Source organism: Otolemur garnettii, unplaced genomic scaffold (genome assembly GCF_000181295.1).
Source record: "Otolemur garnettii isolate 467f Iridium unplaced genomic scaffold, OtoGar3 scaffold00097, whole genome shotgun sequence".
In the NCBI taxonomy this organism is placed as follows: Eukaryota; Metazoa; Chordata; class Mammalia; order Primates; family Galagidae; genus Otolemur; species Otolemur garnettii.
In genome coordinates this window covers 2,714,461-2,737,237 of record NW_003852492.1, presented here as the reverse complement: position 1 = coordinate 2,737,237, position 22,777 = coordinate 2,714,461, and the positions used below count along the sequence as shown (strand labels likewise).

General features: G+C 52.4%; 1 protein-coding gene across 1 annotated transcript in view; it reads right to left on the bottom strand.

Annotated features, from left to right (window-relative positions):
- Positions 1 to 22,207, bottom strand: part of KCNJ5 (potassium voltage-gated channel subfamily J member 5) — a 22,848-nt gene extending 641 nt beyond the window's left edge. The window contains exons 1-2 of the mRNA XM_003795896.2: positions 22,194 to 22,207; positions 3,671 to 4,621 (exon numbers count right to left, since the gene is read on the bottom strand). Of these exons, the coding sequence (XP_003795944.1) occupies positions 3,671 to 4,607 (937 nt within the window). The 5' untranslated portion in view covers positions 4,608 to 4,621; positions 22,194 to 22,207. The remainder of the gene's footprint in view (positions 1 to 3,670; positions 4,622 to 22,193) is intronic.
- Positions 22,208 to 22,777: the final 570 nt, after the last annotated feature.

Genomic DNA, 22,777 nt, shown 5'->3' with positions numbered 1-22,777 from the left:
TCCCATCGCCCATTCACCCATCCATCATCCATCCATCCATCCATCCAGTCACCCCTCCATCCAATTACCCATTCATCCTTCCCATCGCCCATTCATCCTTCCCATCACCCATTCATCCATCCATCATCCATCCATCCATCCATCCATCCATCCAGTCACCCCTCCATCCAATTACCCATTCATCCTTCCCATCACCCATTCATCCATCCATCATCCATCCATCCAATTACCCATTCATCCTTCCCATCACCCATTCATTCATCCATTATCCATCCATCCCATCCTCCATCCAAACATTCATCCATCCTATTATCCATTTATTCATCCCATTGCCCATCCATCCATCCTGTCATCTCATCATCCATTAATCCTACTATTCATCAAGGATTTGCTGAACATCTACTTTGTGCTAAGCTCAATGGAGGTATAAAGCTGAGTAAGACATAGTTCTTGCCCTGGAGAAGCTCAAGATTTGTGGAGACAGAAAATTAGAAATCAACATGCAATGTCCTGGAGTAGGTTCCTAGAGACTGGAGTGAATACTTTTTGGAACGGGTGGAGGCAGGATTGTGGCTCTTGAAAGCGGTATTCAGATCTACAAGACTGAGATGAGAAAAGAGGTGGAAAAGGGACTGGAGCAAAGATAAATTCAAAGCGAGTGAACACAGAGAACCTGACAGGCACTTGGAACATACGGGGATTGTTTCGGGTAGACGCACATGGACTGAGGACTCCACGCTCACACACGTGCATGCACACACACACACCCAGAGGACTCCACGCTCACACACACGCATGCACATGCACACACCCAGAGCTTGGTTCCTTGATCTGAGGACGGTCCAGTGCCTCCAGTCCCTGTCTACTCCGCCCTTGCCATGCCTGTGTTATTTTTAGGTGTTGCTTTCTCTCCAGAGAGAGAGGGCAGCTTTGTTTATGGATGAGAAGCCTCAGTGCCTAGGGTAACAGCTTTCTGATATTTAATCTTCTAGCCAAGTCAAGTACAAGCTGTGCTCTCTGGGGGGTTGGGTGGCGGCGGTGTCAGGGGAGCCTTCTCTGGGAGGGTCTCATACGGACTAGCCCCTGGTTAAAGGCTGCTTTCCACATTTGTGCCCCACTGCCTGGCACCCCCAGCCTACCCTGCACATGGGGGCTCATAGCTGCACTCTGCTTTCAGGGCCCCTGGGTCAGGCCCATCCAGTCAGTACTCAGCGTAGTTGCCCACTCCAGCCTCAGCAGAGGTGTGGATGCCCAAACTGGCTCTAAGCAGCCCTGCCCTGGGCCAGATGTCTGCAGGCCCCTGGGGCTCCTCCTGCTCTCCTTCCTGTCCTGCCTTTTGGGACATGGCAGTGGGCTGGAGATGCTGCTGTGTCTCTGTCACCTTTCAATGCCCTTGGAGAGGATTCTTTAGGGGTCAGGCATGGTGCTGTGTGTGGGCTGCTCCATTTGGTCTGGAATCTTCTCAACCCCTGTGAGACTGAGTCTCCTCACTGTGCTGACGAGTTCAGGAATTTGGCCAAATGCACACAGGTGACATGTGGCACAGCTGAATGGCTCAAGCCTTGGCCTGGACCCACAGCCCATGCTGAGTGCCCTAGTGCTCCAGTGAGCCAGGCAGGCCCATCAGAACAGCTGTGGCTGGGGCTTCCTACCCTCAGCTCCCGCCTGCCCCCATAGGCAGAGCAAATATAGCTCATGTTGTGGGAGGGGAGGTGGCCAAACAGTCAGGCCAAGTCAGCTGTGGGCCACTGACTGAGGGGCGCAGAGGGGAGAAGCCAAGATGTCAGGACCTGCTCCCTCTGCTGTGGGGCTGGGAGCAGTGACAGCCATCACGGGAATGATCAGACAAGGCTTCCTTATTTGACCCCTTGTCTCTGAACTGATTCTTCTTTTGTAACTTTCGAGTATAGCTCTTCCCCCAGAGACTCAGCCTATGTTCTGATTCTGACCTCAGTGCCAAGGACAGGGTGACCTGGAGCCCCCAGCTCTGCAAGGGGAAGCTTCCTGTATCCTGACCATCCTCAGCCCCAGGGGCTCCCCTGGGTGCCACCATATGCTGCCTGGCCCAGCTCCAGCACCCAGCAGATGGCCAGGCAACCCCCTCTGGCAACAGTCCCTGGAGCCTGTTAGCACCCCTGCCCCCGCCTTCCAAAGGGAGGCTTGCGGACGCTCTGAGTCCCTGCTCTGTGACCAGCTTACAAAGGCTAACAGGGCCCGAGTATTTTAGGAGGCCAGAGTGGTGTGCGAGGTAAAAAGCTCTGGATTTGTAAGTGGAAGACCTGAGTATAAACCACTCACTGTACGAGCTTTTCGGGTTCAGCTTCCATGTCTACAAAGTGAGACTGAAGCCAGCCCTCCACTGTTGTTGGCAAGAATTCGGAAAATACACACGTATCGTTCTGAGCCTGAGAGCGTTTGCAGCAAGTTGTTAGGGCCTGACCTGGTGCTTCATCTATGGGGGTAGAGGGGTGGAGGGGTCGGGGGGAAGCGGAGAGAGAAGAAGGTGGTAGCCAGACAGGAAGGGAAGGTTTTGCTGGAGGCTCCTCTCTGGCCCCAAGTGGGCATGTGGGGAAGACTGGGGTCCCCAGCCAGAGCCTGGACTCCCCCAGGCTATGGGCTCCCCGGAGCCTATCTCAGAGATCTGTGCAGCGGACAGCTGAGGGATGTGGAGGCCCTTGGCTACCTGTGGGAGTCAGCAGCCCAGCAGGAGCTGCCTGGCAGCAGGGAGGGTGCTCCTTGGGGTGCATGTGGGTGCTGGTGCCTTACCTGGGTGCACTGTCTTTAGCAAGGCAGTGTCCAGGCACACCTGGGTTCACTGAAGCAGCCTTCCGGGGAAGCTGAGGGGCAGGCCTGGGGTGTGGGTGTGTCTCCCAGGAAAGGATTATGTGAGAGCCCCCAGGAGGTTGGGAGTTCTGCCTCCTGTCCTCCCCTTATGAAGAGAGACATCGTAAGCGAAGTCTGCTGTAGAGAAACCAGCTCACCTTTGCTTCACTCTGTTTCCCCAAGTCATTGGATCAGTGACTTCTGTTTGGCTAGAACACTTGTTGCAGAAGGGGGCCGTTTAGCCCTGTGGGAATCAGCGCCAGCTCTGGGGGCCCTACCTTGATTCCTTCCTGGCTCTGTGACTAGGTAGCCTTGCTCTTGGGCCAGTGATCTGATCTGTTTCCTCATCTGTGCCTGTGGAGCATTCAGTGCCATTGTGTTTGTTTAAAGGTTAGGGCTGGGCTCGGCGCCTATAGCTCAACCGGCTAAGGCGCCAGCCACGTACACCTAAGGTGGCAGGTTCGAATCCCCAGCCTGGACCTGCCAAACAACAATAATGGCTGCAACCAAAAAAAATAGCCGGGCGTTGTGGCGGGCGCCTGTGGTCCCAGCTACTTGGGAGGCAGAGGCAGGAGACTCGCTTGAGCCCAGGAGTTGGAGGTTGCTATGAGCTGTAATGCCATGGCACTCTACCCAGGGGGACAGCTTGAGGCTCTGTCTCAAAAAAAAAAAAATAAAATAAAAAAAAAATAAAGGTTAGGGCTGGCTGGGAGCAGGCAAGGTTGGGTCAGTGCTGGCTGCTGTCATCACAGCAGCCTGGGTGACAGTGCCTCCTGGTCACCATGCAGGACTCCCAGGCACAGGTTCCATGGCTGGGAGTCACAGTGTGGAGGGCAGAAGGCCTTACCTGTTGCTTCCACCATGCCTTCGAGGATAACCACGACTTCAAACTCCTCCTGGTCCAGCTGAGCCCGAGACATCTCCCAGAAGGGGCTCTTCTCGTTGATCTCGTGGGAGATGATGAGGGGCGACACCAGGAAGAGGCGGTCGTCGCCTGTGTCGAAGCCCACGTTGATGTCCGTCTGGTTCAGCGGGATGAACTCGCCCTCCTTGGTCTGGCGCGACTTGATGAGCTTGGCGCGGATGGAGGCCTCCACGATGTGCGAGTTGCGCAGGTCGCCCACGCGGAACATGAGGCACAGCTTGTCGTCGCGCATGGAGATGACCGCGTTGTTGGAGAACATGAGCGTCTCGGCCCGCTTCTTGGGCTGGCTGATCTTCACGAACATGCAGCCCACCATGAAGGCGTTGACAATGGAGCCCAGGATGGCCTGCACCAGCAGCAGCACGATGCCCTCGGGACACTTCTCCGTGATCACACGGAAGCCGTACCCGATGGTCGTCTCCGTCTCGATGGAGAACAGGAAGGCGGACACGAAGCCGCTGAGGTTCTCCACGCAGGGGATCCAGTCCTGGTCGCCCACGTGGTCCAGGTCGCCCCGGATGTAGGCGATGAGCCACCAGATGAAGCCGAAGAGCAGCCAGGTGGTGGTGTAGACCATGGTGAAGACCAGCAGGTTGAAGCGCCACTTGAGGTCCACCAGCGTGGTGAAGAGGTCGCTCAGGTAGCGGTAGGTCTCGCGCACGTTGCCGTGGTGCACGTTGCACTTGCCGCTCTTCTCCATGTAGCGCTGCCGCGGCTTCTTGCCGTCCGCCAGCAGGCGCGTGCGGTCTGTGGCCACCGGCACGTAGTCGCGGGCCTGCTTGGGAATCTTCCTGGGGTCCCACGGGGTGACTCCGATCTCCATGTCCTGGTTCATAGCATTCCTAGAGTCGCCAGCCATCGCCGCCTGGGGTGCTCTGAATTTCAAAGACAGCGTCAGTTAGTGACTGTCCCGCTTCACAGAAACGTAAGACTGGCGGTCACTCTTCCCAGTGGGCGCCCACAGGCCTCTCCTCCACCTACGATGGAGCAGAGTGCACAGTTCAAAAAGGACCCCTGTCCTTCCTGAGTCCCTGGAGCCTAGCACAGACTACCATGTAATAGACTCTCAACAGCTTTATGTCGGGTGAATAAATGAAAAGTGCGTAGATGCAACCTGCATTCTGCCGGGTTTAAAGGATTTGAGAAATCTGGGAGCAATTATAATAATAATAGTAGCAGGGCAGCGCCTGTGGGTCAAGGAGTAGGGTGCAGGCCCCATATACCAGAGGTAGCGGGTTCAAGCCCGGCCCTGGCCAAAAACTGCAAGAAAAAAAAAAGCAATAATTTATTAAATGCCTACTATGTTCTATGCCAGGGGTCCTCAAACTTTTTAAACAGGAGGCCAGTTCACTGTCCCTCAGACCATTGGAGGGCTGGACTGTGGGCCCTGGGATGAGTCAGCTGCCAAGCAGGATAGGCAGAGGTGGCAAAAACACCGGTGGGCCGGATAAATGTCCTAGGCGGGTTGCATGTGGCCCGCGGGCCATAGTTTAACGACACCTGTTTATACAAGGATTATCGCTTATTATCACCACAATAACCTTCGTTGTTGGAATCCTAATTACATAAATGTCATATTGTTACTGATGTCTAATAATCTCCTGCCATCAGAATATCAGAACCACAAGGGCAGAACTCTGTGTCTGTTTCCTGATATATTCCAAGTACCTAGAACATGGCTTGGGACATTCTATACATTCAAAAAGTACTTATTGAATAAATGGAAGAATAAGAAAGAGTCCCCAAGAGCTTAGGTGACACGCAGGCCACTAAGTCCATGGCAAAGCTCATCTTCAGATCCCTGCTCATCTGGCCCAAAGCCTGGGCTCCTTCCTTTATACCCTGCTGTCTCTCTCCCGCCGTTTTATAAGAGACCTTTTAGCCTCAGACAAAAGGGGAAAGGTAGCTTGTGTCTGATTCGGCAAATGGTCACTCCCACCATCCGAGTGGGGAGTCTGTGGCTGTCTGAGCACTTACTAAAAGGAAACATTGCTGTGTGGACCCACCATTAAGAAATTTGAGTCAGTTATTCCCTGTCCTCTGAGAAATTGAGATGGGCAGGCAGTGCCCTCAAGTTTTCAGAAGGCTTTAAAATGTTTGCAGAGTACACGTCACACTTCAGACACCCAGTCACCTGCAACACCCACCCTAGTGCTTTTCTGATAGTCTGTTCAAACCCATTTCAAATGTTTTAAAGGTCCTGATGGTGTTCGAAAGACCACAAGAATCTGTTAAATGTGAAATAGCAGCCTAAATTCATGAGCATTTATGAGCCAGGCACTGCACTGAGAAATTTATAGCCATCAGCTCCTCAAGCAAAGCTATGGGACAGATTTGTTCTTACACCCTCAGGTTTTAGACAAGGAGCAGGAAGTTCAAGCAGCCTGTGTCCTGGTGGGTTTGGGATCTAGGCATATGTGGCTCCCACCTAAGGGCACACGGCACCACCTGCCGTACCATGGCCGGCAGATACTGGGGCTCAGGCTGACGAGCTGCTCCCTCCAGAAAGCTCTGTGGGCTCTTAACCTGGGAGAGATCACTCAGCGCTTTTCCATCATTTTAAGCAAGTTTTCCTTGACCTTGCCGGTGTTCTCCTTCCCAGGAGTCAGGCTCCCCAGCGCCTCCCACCTTCTTTCTCTGAGTGCCTAGGCCACTCTTCCCCGGCGTGTTTTCTTCTTCAGGCTTGGACACCAGCTGAAGCCTTGAACATTCCCAAGCAACTATGAACTTATTTAGCTGCTGCTGAAACACTGACAGATTGCCCAGGAACTCACCCAGCCTTAGGCCACACAAAGGGGCTGATCTCCTTGCTGCAGACATGCCGGGGTCTCTTCCACTGCCTGCCGTGAGCGCCCACAGCACCCTCAAGTGAGTTCTGCTACTAAGTGCTTTGAACTGGTCATCTCGATGTTAGTGCTTCCGTCTTTGGATGTCAACTGATCTCAGGGCTATTTGGGGCAGTCCCTTCTAGGAAGTACCTTGCTGCCACTTTTGCAATCACTACAGACACAGGTCCAGCTAGAAGGAGCACCAGAAACTGTGTTCCCGATAGAACAACCTGCTGACAGGTCTACAGAGCACCGAGCCGGCTGCCTTGCTGGCCAGCCACGGCCCATGTCCCCATCCTGGGAAGTCAGCTGACCTGGCAGGCTTTTTCCTTTACTGCCTGGGTGGCTGCAGCATGCTCAAGGCAACATTTAAACATCCTACTGACGGGCCACCTGAGGGGCTATTTGTGTCCGACAGCCATTAGCCATTTCCTATTCTGTACAGAGCCACCTGCTCCCTCCCTCATGTGGCACCAACAAGGTGAATGGAAGAAAGAGGGAGACGCTGAAGGCTTCTTTGGAGATTCCAAGCAGGAGTTTGCTCTGCCCCTAAGTAGGGGACTTGATTCTGAAAACCAGAGGCTCAGAGATGAGGAGACCTGGTGCTGATGCTGAGGCCCTGTGTGCTCCTGGGGCCCCAGCTGCTGGAACCCAGAGTTCCAGGAGGAGTGGAGACCTCCGCAGCCACTGATGTTGGATAGGGCAGGCACAGCGCCTGTGAGAACGAGCCATCGGGCAGGGCGCGGGGGAATGCACATCCTCCTGCCCTCAGCTCTTTGGGGAGAACAGCTTTCTGCTGATTTTCTGCACTGTTTCCTTCTTTATTTTTAAACATACTCGCATACGTTCTTCTAGGCGAAGGCCCTGTGCTGTACTACAAACAGGGAAATGTTTTCTAGGACACTTCAGCCTAATTCTGAAAACTGTTTATGTCTGGCAGACAGGAAAAGGTAGTCTGCTGATCTGATGCTGGGACACGTTCTCCATGGGTGCCAGAGTCACCTGCAGAAGTTAGTTCTAACTCAACCCAGGGAGTCTAGCTGGGTGTCCAACATACTTGTTCTGTGGTTCAAGGAAAGCCTTAATTTTCTTTGGCTCAGTAAACTCTGTTGTAAATGCCAGATAATATTCTCTGCCTCTGCAGCCTTCAGGAGGCATTGTAGGGATTTGAGAATATATGATAACAATCATCAACGTAACTATAAGTATACGTGTATATTTGTAAATTCTCTTTGAATTGAACTGTGATGCAATGTCCCAGCAACCCCATTTAAAGATGAAGAAAGAGAGGCAAAGAACATCTAAGTGTGGGTCTAAAGCCCCAGTGGACAATTTGCAGGGCAGCACTGAGCTGGCCGGCACAGAGCCTCTACTCTCCAGATTCTTTAGGGGCAGGTAAAATGCCCATCCTGAAAGCCTGGCCTCCAGTGTTGCATGCCCATCAGGTCAAAAGGCTTTCCAGGAACCATGCAGATGAGTCTGTTCAATCAGGCATTCAAAGTCCATTGTCCCACTTAGCATTAAGTGAGGCCCTACTCAGGCCAGCCCTGTGTTAGGAGCTGGACACAACGCAGAGAAGATGAGTGCAGAGCCAGCCTCCTGAAGCTCACATTCTAACATTGCCCCTTTGAACCTGGGGTCTCTGCGAGAGAGAGAGGCAAGAGGAAGGCCCTGGCCCAGGCGAGCCAGGTATTCTAGCTGGTCTCTGTGAGACACGGGGAGAGGCACCCAGCAGAGCAAATCCCGTTAGACCTCAGCCAGCCTGTTACCGCTCTTCCTCCTCTAAGCCTGTCCTGTGTCTGTGAATGGGAAGCTGTGCTCAGAGGTGATGAAAGCTTCTGGAAAAGACAGAGCTTCAAGTCCAGCAAAGTGGTTTAATCCCTTTGATATGAAAACACAAGTGGAGAAAGATTCAAAAGAGGCAGAATCAAAGTCAGTTATATTTCAGATAGTGCATTAGCAAATCTGACATCCATTTAAAGGGACCTCTGTGTTCAGGATTTCAAAAAACACCCACCACAGTGAGGAAGCTGTGTCACGGGCGGAGTAGTGGTGGCAAAAGCCTGACAGAAGCTGCCTGGAGGGGCTCTGGGCTGGGAGTCTTCTCAGACTCGATGTCCCTGCCTGTGAAAATGGAAACTGGAGCAACTTTATCAATTTCCTTCTTTCTGTCACGTATGGTCAGGACCTGCCTTTCCTGAGAGTCGGGACATGGGATAAGGGTGGAGGAAGAAGACTGGAGGGGACATACTCTGTGCTGTACTGGGGCATTTTATGCTGCTGTCTATGAGTCTCTGCACCTGCTAAATATGAAATGCTCCAAACCAGTTCATGAATAAGCTGTCCCATTTCCTGCAAGGATTTTCAGGGTTAGCAGGGAGGATTACAGGTGTCATGGACGGAGTGTCCACTGGGATAGAGAAGGCAATGTAAGCAGGCAGACTTGGAGATACCCTTGTGATTCTTGCCCGCTGGTTTATGCCCTTGTCTAATCCCTGGGAGTTGGAGATGGGAGCCTCACACCCAATATTAGGTTATGCTACATGGCGCAGCTAGCTTTAGGAAGGGAGTCTGCCCTAATTATAGAAGCCCTTGGAAGGGACCAGCCTTTTCTTGTCACAGAAGAGTCAGCTCATTAGAGGAATTAGATGAGAGGAAGATTCTTCTCTCCTGGCTGTAAAGATGGAGAGGCCACCTGGCAGGGAATGTGGGTGACCTCTGGGAGCTGAGAGCAGCCCGCAGCTAACAGTAGCCCGCAGCTAACAGCCAGCAAGGAATCCAGGACTTCAGTCCTGCAACAAATAACTGAACTTGGCCACAACCCCGGGGGCTTGGAGGAGGGCCCTGAGTTCCAGGTGGGAATACTGACCCTCTGCTGACACCTTGATTTTGCCCTTGTGAGAACAGAGTGGAGCTTAGGCACATGGTTTGGCGCCTCTGACCTGTAGACCTGAGGGCTAATAAGTAAGTGCTGTTTCATGACATTAAGTCTGTCGTCATCAGTTATGGCAGAAATAGGAAATGCAGCCCAGTGAGGGAAGCCGGATGATGAACTGGATGAGGAGGTGACCCTGGCATCAGACTGTTCAAGTTCTATTGTCTGCCTCCAGCTGAGGGTCTTTGGGGAAAGCCATTTCTCTAAGCCTCTGTCACTTTATCTGAATGGAAGGTGCGTGTACAGCGCCGGCTCGTGGGAGCTGCCCTGGGCAGCTGCTCTTATTATTTTCTACCTGAGGCCCAGCTGCGTGAGGGGACGTGGACGGGAGGCCTGAAAGGACCCAAGGATGAGGAAGGAGAATCTTCTAACAGCCCAGTTATCATCCTCATCTTACGAAAGGAGAAACTAGGCAGAAACCCAAAGAACCTGCCCAGAGCCGTATAGCTGGTGCATGGGGTGGAGCTAAGCTCCAAGCCTGGGTCTCCAGATGGGGGAGGCAGCAGCTCCCCAAGGGTTAGTGCTGCCTGCAGAGGGGGGTACTTCTCCCCTAACCCCCAAGAGGCTGTGCCTGAGATGAGACCTGAGTCCTTCCCCTTCCCGCCCTTCCGCACCTGGGCAGAGACTGGGCTGTGCTCAGGTCTGGGGCGTCCTTGCGATTTGCCTGGCACCCTCGTCTCTGCTCCTGCAGAGGCTGCTTCTGGCTTCCTGGGTCCTCCCACAGGGCGGGAGGGGAGACACAGCTGGGCCTGGGGCCCTGAGCGCTGTGGAGTGTGATGCAGGGACTTTCCATGACCCCCCCCCTCCAGCTCCTGTGTGCTGTCCCTGACCGTGTCCATGCTGGGGCTGGGGACAGTGGTCCTCGCTTCTGTTCTACGCTCTAGGCCCCTGGCAGCCTGTGAGAAAAGCTGTAGTCCCCCTGCAGGGAGACCAGCGGGGAGGGAGGGAGGCCGAGGAACCCAGGGCAGCCCCAGTCCCCGGTGGGGTTGGAGGTGTATGTGTATACTGCTGGAAGGTGGGGGGCAGGACCAGGCCCTGCCTGGCAGGTGTCCCTTCCTAGAGGGGGGTCGGTCAGTGCCCTGGCCACCCATGGGCCCACCTACATGCATGGGCTGGCTCCTTCCAGGGGGCCAGGCTGGTTTTCCAGCTTTTTATAATTACCAGCCTTACAACAAACAACCTTTTTCCTTTTTTCTGTTTTGTAGTATACTCTGAGGTTTAATGGCACAGAGCCCCGTAGTATTAAATCTTTACAAACCCAGTAGGTATTTCATTTTAAAAACTCACCATTTTGCAGCTATTTGTCCTATCAACATAGGTTGGAGTCTTTTTTCTAATTCCTGGGTGTTTGATGGCTTTTCTTTTTGAACCCAAGTTAGTCTGGGTCATAGCCCACGGGTGGTAGGTGTGGAATTTTGGGGACACCGACACCTGGTTTCATTACTTCATTGGGAGAGTCAATCAGTGAACCCCCACTGAACACCCAAGGGGTGTTTGCATTGCACTGGGCCCTGGGGATAAAGGGCAGCAGACTCAACTTCACTGACTTTCCTGAGCGTCCCAAGCACAGGGATTTTGTCAAAATGCAGGTTCCAAGTCACTAGTTCAGGGGTTCCCAGAGTCCATGTATTTTCCTAAGGAGACCCCACTGGTGTAGCTGTGGCTGGTCTTCAGTCCATACCTGAGGAGTGAGACTTCTTTACCCTGGGTGCTGACAGCAGGTGACACCCAGGTGCCACCCCAGGGAACCTGGCCCCAGTGACTCTAATAACCCAGTGGTATGTTCCTGCCCACAGGGAGCTCCCTGTTTGTGGGGAGCACGCGGTGAACACACCTGAGCAGCAGAGAGTGACGGGGAGACCAGGGTACAGCTGGGGTGGTGAGGAAGGTGCCCAGTGAGTAGGGTGAGATAGCAAAGCCATCCTGACATGAGAACACGGGAGCAAACAGTCATCACAGAGCATTATGTGCCATCTCCAGACCGAGTGCTTTTAAGGAACTGTATCATTTAATGCTCACACAACTCTGCTAGGTCTGCCTTAGTATCCTCATTTTACAGACCACAAAAGCCAAGTGACTGAGTAGTTTGCTCAAGGCCACAGGCTTAGGAAGCAGCAAGGCCAGCCTTTGCCTGACTCCCTGCCTCTGAGGGTGCCCCTCCTCAGCCCTCGGGGGTTGACCCGGCTGTTTTGCACCTCTATAGGGCTCAGACCTGGAGAAACATGCCCAGGATGCAGCCAGGTTGACAGATACCTGATCCATGCCAGGAAACCAAACCATGGTTTCCTGCTCTGCTGCCTGGGAGCTTGGTGGTGCCCTGGTCCCTCTGACTGGGGCCGTTCTCTCCTTCCTCCTCCTTCCTCCTCCTCCCTCCTGGAGTCCCCATTTTCATCTGACGGTGGCTGCCTCTCCTTTTCCAACTACAGCAGTACTTGCCCCCAAAGGTCCCCAATCGCTCCGAGGAGATGAGGCATCCACCTGTCCCAGGTGACACCTGCTGTTCTGGCACGGTCACTGCAATGCCCTGGTCACTCTCAGAAGTGTCTCTGTTTGAACAATGGCTCCACTACAGAAAAAGACTAGTAGCCAGCAGCTACCAATTTCACTTCAACACCTCATGTCGGATTCTCATTTCTCTAAGGTGGGTCTGAGTCTGTCAGGCCTGAGGGTAGTGTCTCCTTACTCCGACTTTCCCAGTTGGGTGGGGTGCCCATGCTGTAACCAGGATCCATGGGGTGGCGCTGACTCCACCATCTACGCAGGGGTGCAGAGGTCAGTGAGTGCAGCTTCGGGGCTGGGGTCTCTCAACTCAGACACCCTGTCTGTGATTATTGGTCGTACACAGACCACAACACTTTCTCCTATTTTTATTCAAATGTGATGTCTTCTCAGACCTTCATTTTCACATTTTTAACTTAAGCAAATTTAAAATGTTTAATTCCTTTATTCTAGGAAAAGGCATTATATAAACACATGGTAAATGCAACCAAAAGTTGCTCTGGCTTTTGGGGGCACAGCAGGGAGTGGTGAGGACTGCAGCGAACTGAGCACCACGACTCGGCTCTAGCTGTTATTGCCACACCAGGTGTGGAGCTGGCACCGTAAGATCCTCCACTTTCTTTTTCCAAAAAAGTCAGAAACTGAAACCTTTGAGCATGAACTTTCTTTTTTACCATGTTGACAACTAATTTCCTGATTTTATAAACACTAAGCTAGCCAAAGAAAATATATCTGTGAGTCAGATTCAGTATGTCAACTGCCAATTTATATTTCTGGGCTACTGAGTCAGAGAGAGGCCTTTTCCTGCCCTGACATGTGGGATTGTACTTTGAGTTCTGCTGAGTGCAGTGCTCAGAGTTGTGGTAGAGCCAGGCAGCTCTCCGCAAAGCTTTCCTATTTGTACTGATGGGCCTGCAGTAAGCACAGTCTGTCCATTTTCAAGATGAAAAAGGCAGGGAACCTAGGGGAAGATGCGGGCTCAGTCCAGGAGGCTGCTTCCCCAGCGCCCTGGTTCTCATGGTCCCGACCAGTCCTGCGTCCTGCCCAAGCCTGTGCCCATAGCCCTGGCTCCCCAGCCTCCTCCGCCATGAGGCTGGCTGCTGTGATGACCCCTGTTCCTTCTGCTCCCTAGGATGGAGGTGGGGGAGCGGGTGATCTCCCAAGCTGGTTTGCAGCTCAGGTGGAATGGCTGCTGATCAGTAACTAGCTGGGAACCAGGGACATGGGTGCTGTGTGTTAAGCCAGGCTGCTCCTTGCTGTGACGGGCTCGCAGGGCGGGGAGGGCACCGTCCTTCTGGCTCTGCTCCCAGCGGGAAGCCCGAGAGCGCAGGTTCTCCTGTGTTGCCCATAGCCAGAGTGGCTGGGCCTCCTGGGGCTGTGTGTGTGTGTGGGGGGGGCAGGCTTTGTGCCAGGAGCAGGGTGAGGGGCTCTGAGTGGAATGTGGAGCTGTAGACAGTGTGGATCTAGGGACAGGCTGTCAGACAGAGCACTCCGTCACCACGAGGCATCCCTGCACACGATGTTCTGTTCCCTGACTGCTGAGCAGTTAAGGGTGGCAGAAGGGAGCTGCTGGTGAGGTGGGAGGGGACTGCTCAGGGGGCTGAGGGCCCCCACACCGGCCTTGCTCAGACTGACCCCGCACTGGGAGCTGCTGCAGACACACGAGTCTCCCCTGCTCAGAGCACCTGGCCCTCCATCCTGTGATGGCCCGTCCCTCAGAGGCGAGAGTATTGTTCAGGATAAGTCAAGGAACAAAGCTGAGGGTGTGGGGGTGAGGTCCCTCGTGGAGTCACTCAGCTGTCCCTCATTCTGGCTCAGCGGCACCCGGAGCACAGCAAGCTCTTAGGGAGCCTCTCTGCTGTCTGTGCTGTGCCCTTCCGGCCCTTCCCCTCCTTTTGTTTTTGCCGTAAACATAGGCTCAACTTGTCTCCTGGAGCAGGTGTACTGGCCTCTTGTTTTTCTTTGTGGAATATATGTGTGCACACGTGTGCACGTGAGTGTGTGTGTGTGCATGTGTGTGTACGCTTCCCTGAACGGCTGCCTTGCTTACGTTCACTCACTACGGCAGCTCAACAGCAGCATGGAGTGAGTATGATGTGTCCATTATGCTAATGTGGAGACGGAGATTCAGAACAGGGAGGGAACTTACCCAAGGCCAGATGGCTCGCAAGCAGCAGAACCCAGCTTGTAACCACGCTGCCCTGACTGTGCCCTACTCTCCTGCCTCACAGCCGTTAGAGTCTAACCATCTTGGCTCTGCACTGTAATCCTCACTCCAGGCTCTGAATGACACATTCACTCCGTGGGTCTCTACCCTGGGTCTCTTTTCCTAGATGAGAAATGAAAGTACCTACAGGAATCATAATGCTGACCAGGAAAATTCCATCCTCCCAAATCCTAACATAATGTATGTGGCTCCCCAACCTGAACCAGTGTAGGTTAAGAGCAGTTATGAAGTCTGCAGTAATACAGTAATGCGTGGAATTATTATTATGGGACAATAACATCCATTTGCATCTCTGTTGGGCCCTTTCTGACTCTAGGCTGGAGAATCCCAGCATATTAGTCCTGCCTTGCAGATAAGCAGTTGAGGGGGACAGGTGCCGACTGCCCCAGTCTCAGGGTGCTGGCACCGGAGACACAGAAGTGCTGACTGTGAGTTTATGCAAAACAAAACTGAAATAGTTCACAAGGGCCCTGACCTCTGGCTGCACAAAGAAGGGGCCACCAGAAAGTGGGTTTGGGGCCTGCAGAGCCCTGGGCAGCCCAGACAAGGGGGAGACAACTGGCAGCTCACTCAGCTGGGGTTCTGAGAGGGTTCCCCATCACTCATCTAAAGGGGGCAGAAAGCCCCGTCCGCTGTTTTCTGGTGTCTGGGGAGAAACTGTATACTATTGGATGTGGTGTGGACTAATCCCGCGGTCACTTTGTCGTTAAAGAAACAAAAATACTGAGAGTTTGCAATGAACATGACAGGCAGAGAGAGTAGGGTTGAGTGGTGTTCCACGGAAGGGTTTTTAAAGGATGACGGAGCTCATATCTGAAATGACTGCAGACAGATCTGGCATTTTCCTTGAGGAGTTCAAGTCTTTGGAGAAAATACAAAGACAAAAAGACCATTTTGATGATATTTAAAAGATCCCTTTCAGGATGTCTAAGTGGGTCTAAATATACTCAGCCATTTTTAAAAGGGCAGCAATTAGGCCTAATTGGAGGTAGGGAATGTAGATTTGAAAGGTGTAATCACAGGTGAGTACCTTTCAAGTAATTTAGTATCGCGGACGAGCCCGATTACTGAGCAGGGCATCTTGGAGCAGCCCGCGAGCCTGCGATGGAGGCGCCCACCTGTCCGCCTCCCCTTTGCTCAACGCGGACTATTTCGCTGCCCTCCCTGGTGAGCTGCTCTGGTTTCCTCGCACCATCCACATGAACCCTCCCAGCCGTCTGCAGAAGACGTATGAAAAATCATGAATAAAATGGCATGGAAATCACATTAACTCATTGTACATTTCCCCACATTTGTTTCTATTTGTCTGGTACTGTTCCTTTTTAAGCCTGCCATCTCTCTGAAAGTGAGCGGCGTACTTATAATACATTTTCCTCATTGTGACCCCACACTGTAGGCATTCTGCATTAAATAATAAAGGGGATTAATAATTAGAATGAAAAAATACTTGTTTCCTCTCTACAGCTGAAGGGACATATTTCCTGCGCTGGTGCCAATTTATCGGTAACGATTAGAGAATGTGAGATTGGAGAAGTGTGTATGAGAGAAGGGCAAGACCGCCAGGGAATGTGGATATGAACGTGTTTACATATAACTAAAAAAGATGTGATGGTAAAAAAGTAAACGAACCAGTGAGAACTAGAGAAACGGGTATAATAGGTATAATCCCAATAATTACAGCTGAAACTTCCTGGGTGTGTACAATATACCTGTTTTTATTCTCGATGGTTTACATTAATATTTTGAATCATTTCAGAAAAAGTGGGGTAAATATGAGGTACTATTTACCCCACTTTATAGAAGAGAAAACGGAGGCCTAGGAGGTTGAGTGAATTGCCCCTAGTTTAGTGAGTCGGTGGCTTGGATTGGAACCTGGGTGGAGTGGCCCTGGAGTCACACTCCCAGTGGAAGGAAAGTTAGGAGAAGGGATTGCCCAAATGACCCCCCAAAGAGAAGCCGGCTCATGTCATGGGAGAGTGAATGAAACAGGAGTAGCCGGTGAGAATGGGAGGAAAAAAGGTGAAGTGTGAGGAGGAATCAGAGTGAGGGGTTGAGAATGAAAGAAGGATGAACAAGCAGGGGGTGAAAGTGAAAAGGATGCAGAAGGGAAGGGAAGAGAAAGGAGACGTGGGCGCCAGAATGAGAGCTGGGCGGGAGCAGCTGGCACTCAGGGGAAGGGAGCTGCGTCTTGAACGCTGCCAGGGGCAACGCTCACCTGCCGTCCTATTTGCCCTCTTCTGTGGCACTTCAACGTAGGTGTCAAGACCCACTTTCCAGAAAGCTATCTGAAGGTCTGAGAAACCAAGTGACATACCCAAGGTTATACAGCAGGTTCATGGCAGAGCACCAGCAATGGCTGACAATTACAAAGTGCCCAGGAAAGAGATCAGAGAACAGCCACACGGGGGAAACACAGGGTCCATGATCGGAAGACTCGGTACAGTGAAAATGTCCGTGCTCCCCAGGTTACCACGCAGGTTCCATGCAATTCCCATTCAAAACCCCACAAGAGTTTTTGTAGACCTATATAAGATTATTCTAAAATTTCCATGGAAAGGCAAAACGAAAACAATCAGAATAGATAAAACAAATTTGATTCCTCACACTTCGTTCTTTTTCAATCTACTTGAGTCCAAGACTTATTACCGTGATCAAGACCATGTGGTATTGGCCGGAGGACAGACGCATAGACTGAGGAACCAGACCAGTGAACCCCCAAAATGGACCTTCGCAAGTATACACAGTCTATCATTAACAACCTTCAAGAGGAAGTCGATGGCGGAAAGACGGCCTTTCCCCCCTGGTGCTGGAGCATTGGACATCCAGAGGCAAATAAATGAACTGTGCCCTAAGTGTCAGAACTTACATAAAATTAACTCAAAATGGATCATGGACTTAAGTATAAGAGAGATAAAGTGATAAAACTTCTAGGAAAAAAACATGGGAGAAACTCTTCAAGATCTAGGGCAGCAAAGGGTTCTTAGATTTGACACCAAATTTCAAGCCATAAACTTGATCGATTAAACTTTATCAAAATTAAAAACATTTGCTCTGGAACAGATCTTTTAAGAAGATGAAAATTTCAGAGTAGGAGAAGATATTTGCAAACTACAGGTCTGACAAAGATTAGTGTCTACGAGATATTTGAAAACTCTTAAAACAACAACAACAGCCATTCCAATTGGAAAACGGGAGGAAGATGTGGAGAGTCATTTTGCTGATGGGGACAGGTGGAGGTAACGTGAATTAGCAAATACGGAAATGCAAAATAAAACCTTGAAGAGATATCACTACGCCCCTATTGGAATAACTAAACAAAAATTGTGACAACACCAAATGTTGGTAAAGATGTGGAGAAACCACATCACTCTTATATTGCTGGTGGAAATGTAAGATGGGACAGTCACTACAAAAACGGTTTTGCAGCAGTTTTTTTTTTTTTTTAAACCTAAACATGCAACTACCTTATGACCCAACAATTACACTTCTGGGCATTTATCCCAGAGAAATGAAAACTTAATATTTGCATAAAAACTATCACATAAATATTTATAGCAGCTTTATTTATAGTAGCCCCAATCTGGAAACACCCTGGATGATTTTCAATGAGTGAATAGTTATAGAGACTATGGAATACTACACAGCAATGAAAAAGGAAAACACCTCCCACGCACATGCACACGTGGGTGATTTTCCAGAGAAATATGTGGAATGAAAAAAGCCAATCCCAAAAAGTTACATGCCATAGGATCCTAATTAAAGAACATTCTTGAAATGACAAAAATCGCAGAAATGGAGAACAGGTTGCCGGGGGTTAAGGAGAGGGTGGGATGGGCGGGCAGCGTATGTGGCCATGTAAGAGAGATCCGTGGCATGGAAACATCATTTGTCCGCGTAGACAGTGCACTACAGTTTTACAAAGTATCACGTTCAGGGGAAACTGAGCGAAGCCTGCCCTGGGTCTCTCTGAGTTACTTCTTAGACTGCATGTGAGTCTACAATTAACTCAGAAGGAACGATACCAAAAAGAAGAGAATGACTGAAGTAGAAAACGGGGCTGAACTGAAGAAACAGTAAAGGGCATTTATGATCAAGAGAATGAACGAGAAAAAGAAGGGAAAAAACATGAAGAGAGGGAGGAGAGAGAAAGAAAGAGAGGGAGAGGGAAGGAGGGAGGGAGGGAGAAAATAAAACACAATCAAGGGCAGATGCTTAAAAGGGGGCGGGGGTGTGATGAGAGGAAGTAAGGGACAAAGGTCGGGGCAGGGGCACCCCCATGGGAAGCCATCCCTGTCCCTGGCAGTCTGCCTCAGCCTCTGCTCCCTTGCACCTCCCCGAGGGGGTCATCTGAGGGAGCTGGAGGGCAGGCAGGCTGGTGTGAGGAGCCGGCTTCCAGCGTCCATCTCAGGGGCCTGTGCAATGTCTGGCCTGAGGTAGGAACTCCCTCCATGTCGTTGAAAAGCTATGAGTGACCACGTGAGTTCATCTGATGAAGGGCACTTGGTAAAGCAGCTGAGGAGCTAGGGTGGGGAGCCCCTCATGCCCGGGTCCTGTGGGTCGCTGTGGATTATTCACAGCCCTGGTAGTCTGCCTGTCCTTGTGGCCTTTGTTTGAGGGTCCCTGGGGCTGGGTCCCCCTAGACTCTCATGCCTAGTCCTCAGCAGAGCAATCCTGGGGGTGACTCTGCTGGGCAAGACCAAGGTTGGCCCCACACAGCACCTGGGGTGCTCCTGCCTGTCATCCTGGCCTTTTTCTTTTCTGAGCAGCAAGAAATCCTGTGGGATGATGGCAGTGGGGCCACCTGATTGTCAGGCGGGGACCCGAAACGTGGGCAGCTCGCCCAGGAGCAAAGCATAAGTCCCAGGGCTGGGGATGAGGGGGCGGGGTGGGGTGGGGTGGTGTGCTCACTCCCTCCCCTCCCCCACCTTCCCTGTCCCTTAGACTCACTGGCCACCATATGGGTTGATCCCCAGTCACCAGGAAGTGCTGTTGCCACATGCCAACTGGTCAGATTACCCCGACCTTTGGCCCCCAGCCTGCTCTGGTCTGGAACGTTAATGGAACCTAGCATTTAAGCACCAGCCAGGATCTCCAGGGTCATGTGTTGAATAAAGGTTTGGCTCTAACATTTAACTTGACATGGCTCTTGGCAGGGTTACTGCCATCCCAGGCTCTGCTGCTTAGAATAGCTCCCTTATCAGAAGGTCAAGGTAGGAAGAACTAGATTAGCCGCTGCCGGGACAGCCGTGCCAGCCCTAGATGGGGACGCTATCTGCTCCCTTTTAAAATCGTTTCAGGGAAAGCCACTCCACCAGTCTTTTTGAGAAACACATTCAAGGATTTTTATTCAAGTGCTTCACTATAATCCTTTGTGTTTGAACTCCAGTTTTCTTTGCCTTATCTTTAGGAACAACAGAAACATTCCTCCATGGCTGACAACTGACCTAATAGTCACCTGGTGATGGGTCGTCTCTTGGAAACACAGCCACCCCTCAATGTTTATAACTCATACGCAGTGAAAATCTTAATAAAACATGGCTCCCTTGACCTACCTAGCGGACCCCTGGGCCCTCTGCTGTCCTTCCACCCCCAGCCTAAGTAGCCAATCAGTACTGGCTCAGAAAACATCAGGTTTTGCGAACATTCTCCTAACCGGAAAGCATAACCCTCCCTGACCATCACATTCCAAGGTTTTCAAAAATTAATTATTCCTGGCACATGATAACAAGTAAACAGTTGTTGGATGAATTTAAAAACAAAACCCAGAATCGGATGCACTTTTGAAGCAGTTGAATGCACAGCACACCTGTTGGTGACTTTGCCCACAGAATGGACCAGGAATTAGTCATGTTAAGGGCAATTGGGAACTGGAGAAAGAGCACTCCAGATGCTTCTTCCCCCCGGTGGGGTCAGCTTCATCTCAGAGGACAAGGGCAGACTTAAGAGCCTCCCAAATTCCTGGACAAGCCCAGTCAGGAGCTCACAGAGAGCCCCCCAGGGAACTTGTCATGCTGCCTGGACCAGGGCCAGCGAGACCAGAGAGCACGGTGCTAGCACCACCACACTCCTGTTTGTGCCCACACAGGGAAGCTCTCCACACTGCAAAGCACAGCTCATGAGAGTCCCATGGACCTAAGTTCATCCCAGAGAAGGGAGCTAAGCTTTTAGGATAACCCTGGGCCGAGCAAGCAACATGCCCCATCTCGCCCCACTCCATAACCCCTGCCGGCTGATCTCCACCTCCTTCAGCTGAGCTGCTTGCTGGATGGAGAGAACCCAGCCCCTCCGGGATGCTGCCTGCTGCTCAGATGACAGACGCTGCCTGTGAGCAGGGCCAGACTCTCAGAGCAGTGTTTGGAGAGGCCCGGAAAAGCCCATGCCTGGGTGGCAGGTCCCCGTTCTGCTGGGCAGCTAGAGAGAATGTCTGGAACACTGTTTCAGGGCGAGCCTTGTACTTCGTGGAATGTACAGGCAGGTGCTACGAGATGTCTCCTCTCTTTCAATGGTGGCCCTGACACCATTCAAGAAGCACACGCCCTGCGTTTCAGGGCTCCTGCTAAAGGCCATATCCCACCTCTGAGCAGAAAGCTGCCATCTCAGGTACTCAGCAGCTGAAAAGGCCAGGCAGCCTGACCAAGGTCAGAGCCTCACCTCGCGGGCACTTCCCTGTAAGACCCCAATCATTCCACCCACTTATCCCTCAGGATCTAGGATGCCTGAGGGCCTCGTTCAGCCAGCTGATGGATTCATCCCTGGATCTGAGGAAAAGGCATGGATTTGGGAAGGCAAGAACATCTTTCAGGCTCAGCTTTTCATAGTGGACAGACCCTGACTTTGTAGCCAGAGGACCGGGGTGTCAGAACCGACAGCCCTAGTGCTTGTGCTAGGAATTCCGCAGCTTTCGTGTCATCTATAAACCAGGAGAAACAAGCTCTGCCCCTCAGGACTGTCCAGCTCAGCAAGCACCTTGGCTTCATAAGCATCTGTCTCTTTCTCACATGGAAAGTGCCTTGTGAACTGGAAAGCCCTAGAACAAGTAGCTCACAATGAAAGCAAGGAACGTTTGGAGTCAGACCCCAGGAGCAAGCCCTGCTTTATAGGCTGTGTGCCTCAGGCAAGCTCCACAGCCTCTCTGGGCTGCCGTCTCTCACCTCCAGATTGAGGCTGGTGATCTCTGCCTCACCAAAAGAATTTAAAGAGAGTAAAGTACACCACAAGCGTGCCTGTTCCCGTGGTCTTCTGGTGTTTGAAAGGGCTCTGAACAGGTGCTGGCTGGCCGTGCCCACCCCATATTTGGGGTAGGCCTAGAACTCTGGGGTCAGCACTGACCTAAGGAGAGGTCACGGGGAGCCTAGCGTGGGGGACGGGGTCTGGCAGGAGGAGGGGAGTAATGAAGGTCTCTCCTTCCTCATCCCCTCAACCCCTGGCCACTTTGAACGGTTTGGAAGATATTTAAAAAGAGATGGGCAGGTATTAGGAAGTGGCAGGGCAGCCAGGAGGCCCAAACCACAAAGCTGTGCTTCCAATGTGGTCATGGGTACAGGAGAAAGCGAGATTGAGCTGAGGACCTAAGCTGAGGGGTCGCTGTCCGCACCTGCCCTCTCTATCCCCACCTGAAGACAGAGCCGCTAGGGAGGGCAGTAACGTCCTCCCAACTCCCCCATCCGGCAGTCGCGGATTCCAGGCGCCGCCAGGTATCCCCAGTCGGGTGTCAGAGCCGAGAGGATCACTCCCTGGCTGGCGGCCCCCAGCAGGGCAGCCTGCCACTGCCCAAGTCTCCTGGTCCCCAACTGAATTTGGGACTGCCCAGGCCTCCCCACGTGAACCCCCGGGCTCTGGATCTGGCGAGTTCCCGGTGAAAGCCTGTTGCTGGGGTAATGGGCGCCCGAGTGAGTCGCCCGCCTTCCAGAAGCAGCGGCTGGGGGCGAAATGGAGGAGCAAGAGAGGACAACTTACTTGCTGAGATCGGCGCTTCCTAGTCCAGGCGATGTTAACTTCGGGGAGATGGCGCAGGAGAGTTCAGGGCTTCTGGGGGGACCATTCAGCCCTGGCCATTATCCTACGACTAGCGGTAGTCTAGCGTCTCTCTCTGCTGTGGGGTCACCTGGGCAGAGGCGTCTAAGCCATCCTGTCCCTTCACTCCCCGGCTCCCTCGGTCACTCCCTTCTCCAGCGACAGCAGCTGGAGGCTGGCTGGAGCGCGCTCGCGCTGTCTCTCTCTTCCCCTGACCCTTTCCTTGCTTCCCTTCCCAGGGTACTCCTCCCTCTGCCCCCCTAGAATCTCCGAGTAAGGAGGCGACTGAGGGGTACCGGCAGAGGCAGGAGGGGCCGCCGGGGTGGGCGGAGGCTCCGAGTGATGCGACGCCAGTTGCCGGGAATCCGGAGCAGGGGGAGGGCGCGGAGAGACCGGCGGGCAGGGAGCCCTCCCCTCCCGCTGCCCACCGCGCTCCCTCCCCCAGGTTCCCGTCATCTCTCTGTACACCCGGCTGCTGGTACGAGGGTAAGGGACAGAGACCTGTGCGAGCGCGTGTGCCCGTGCGG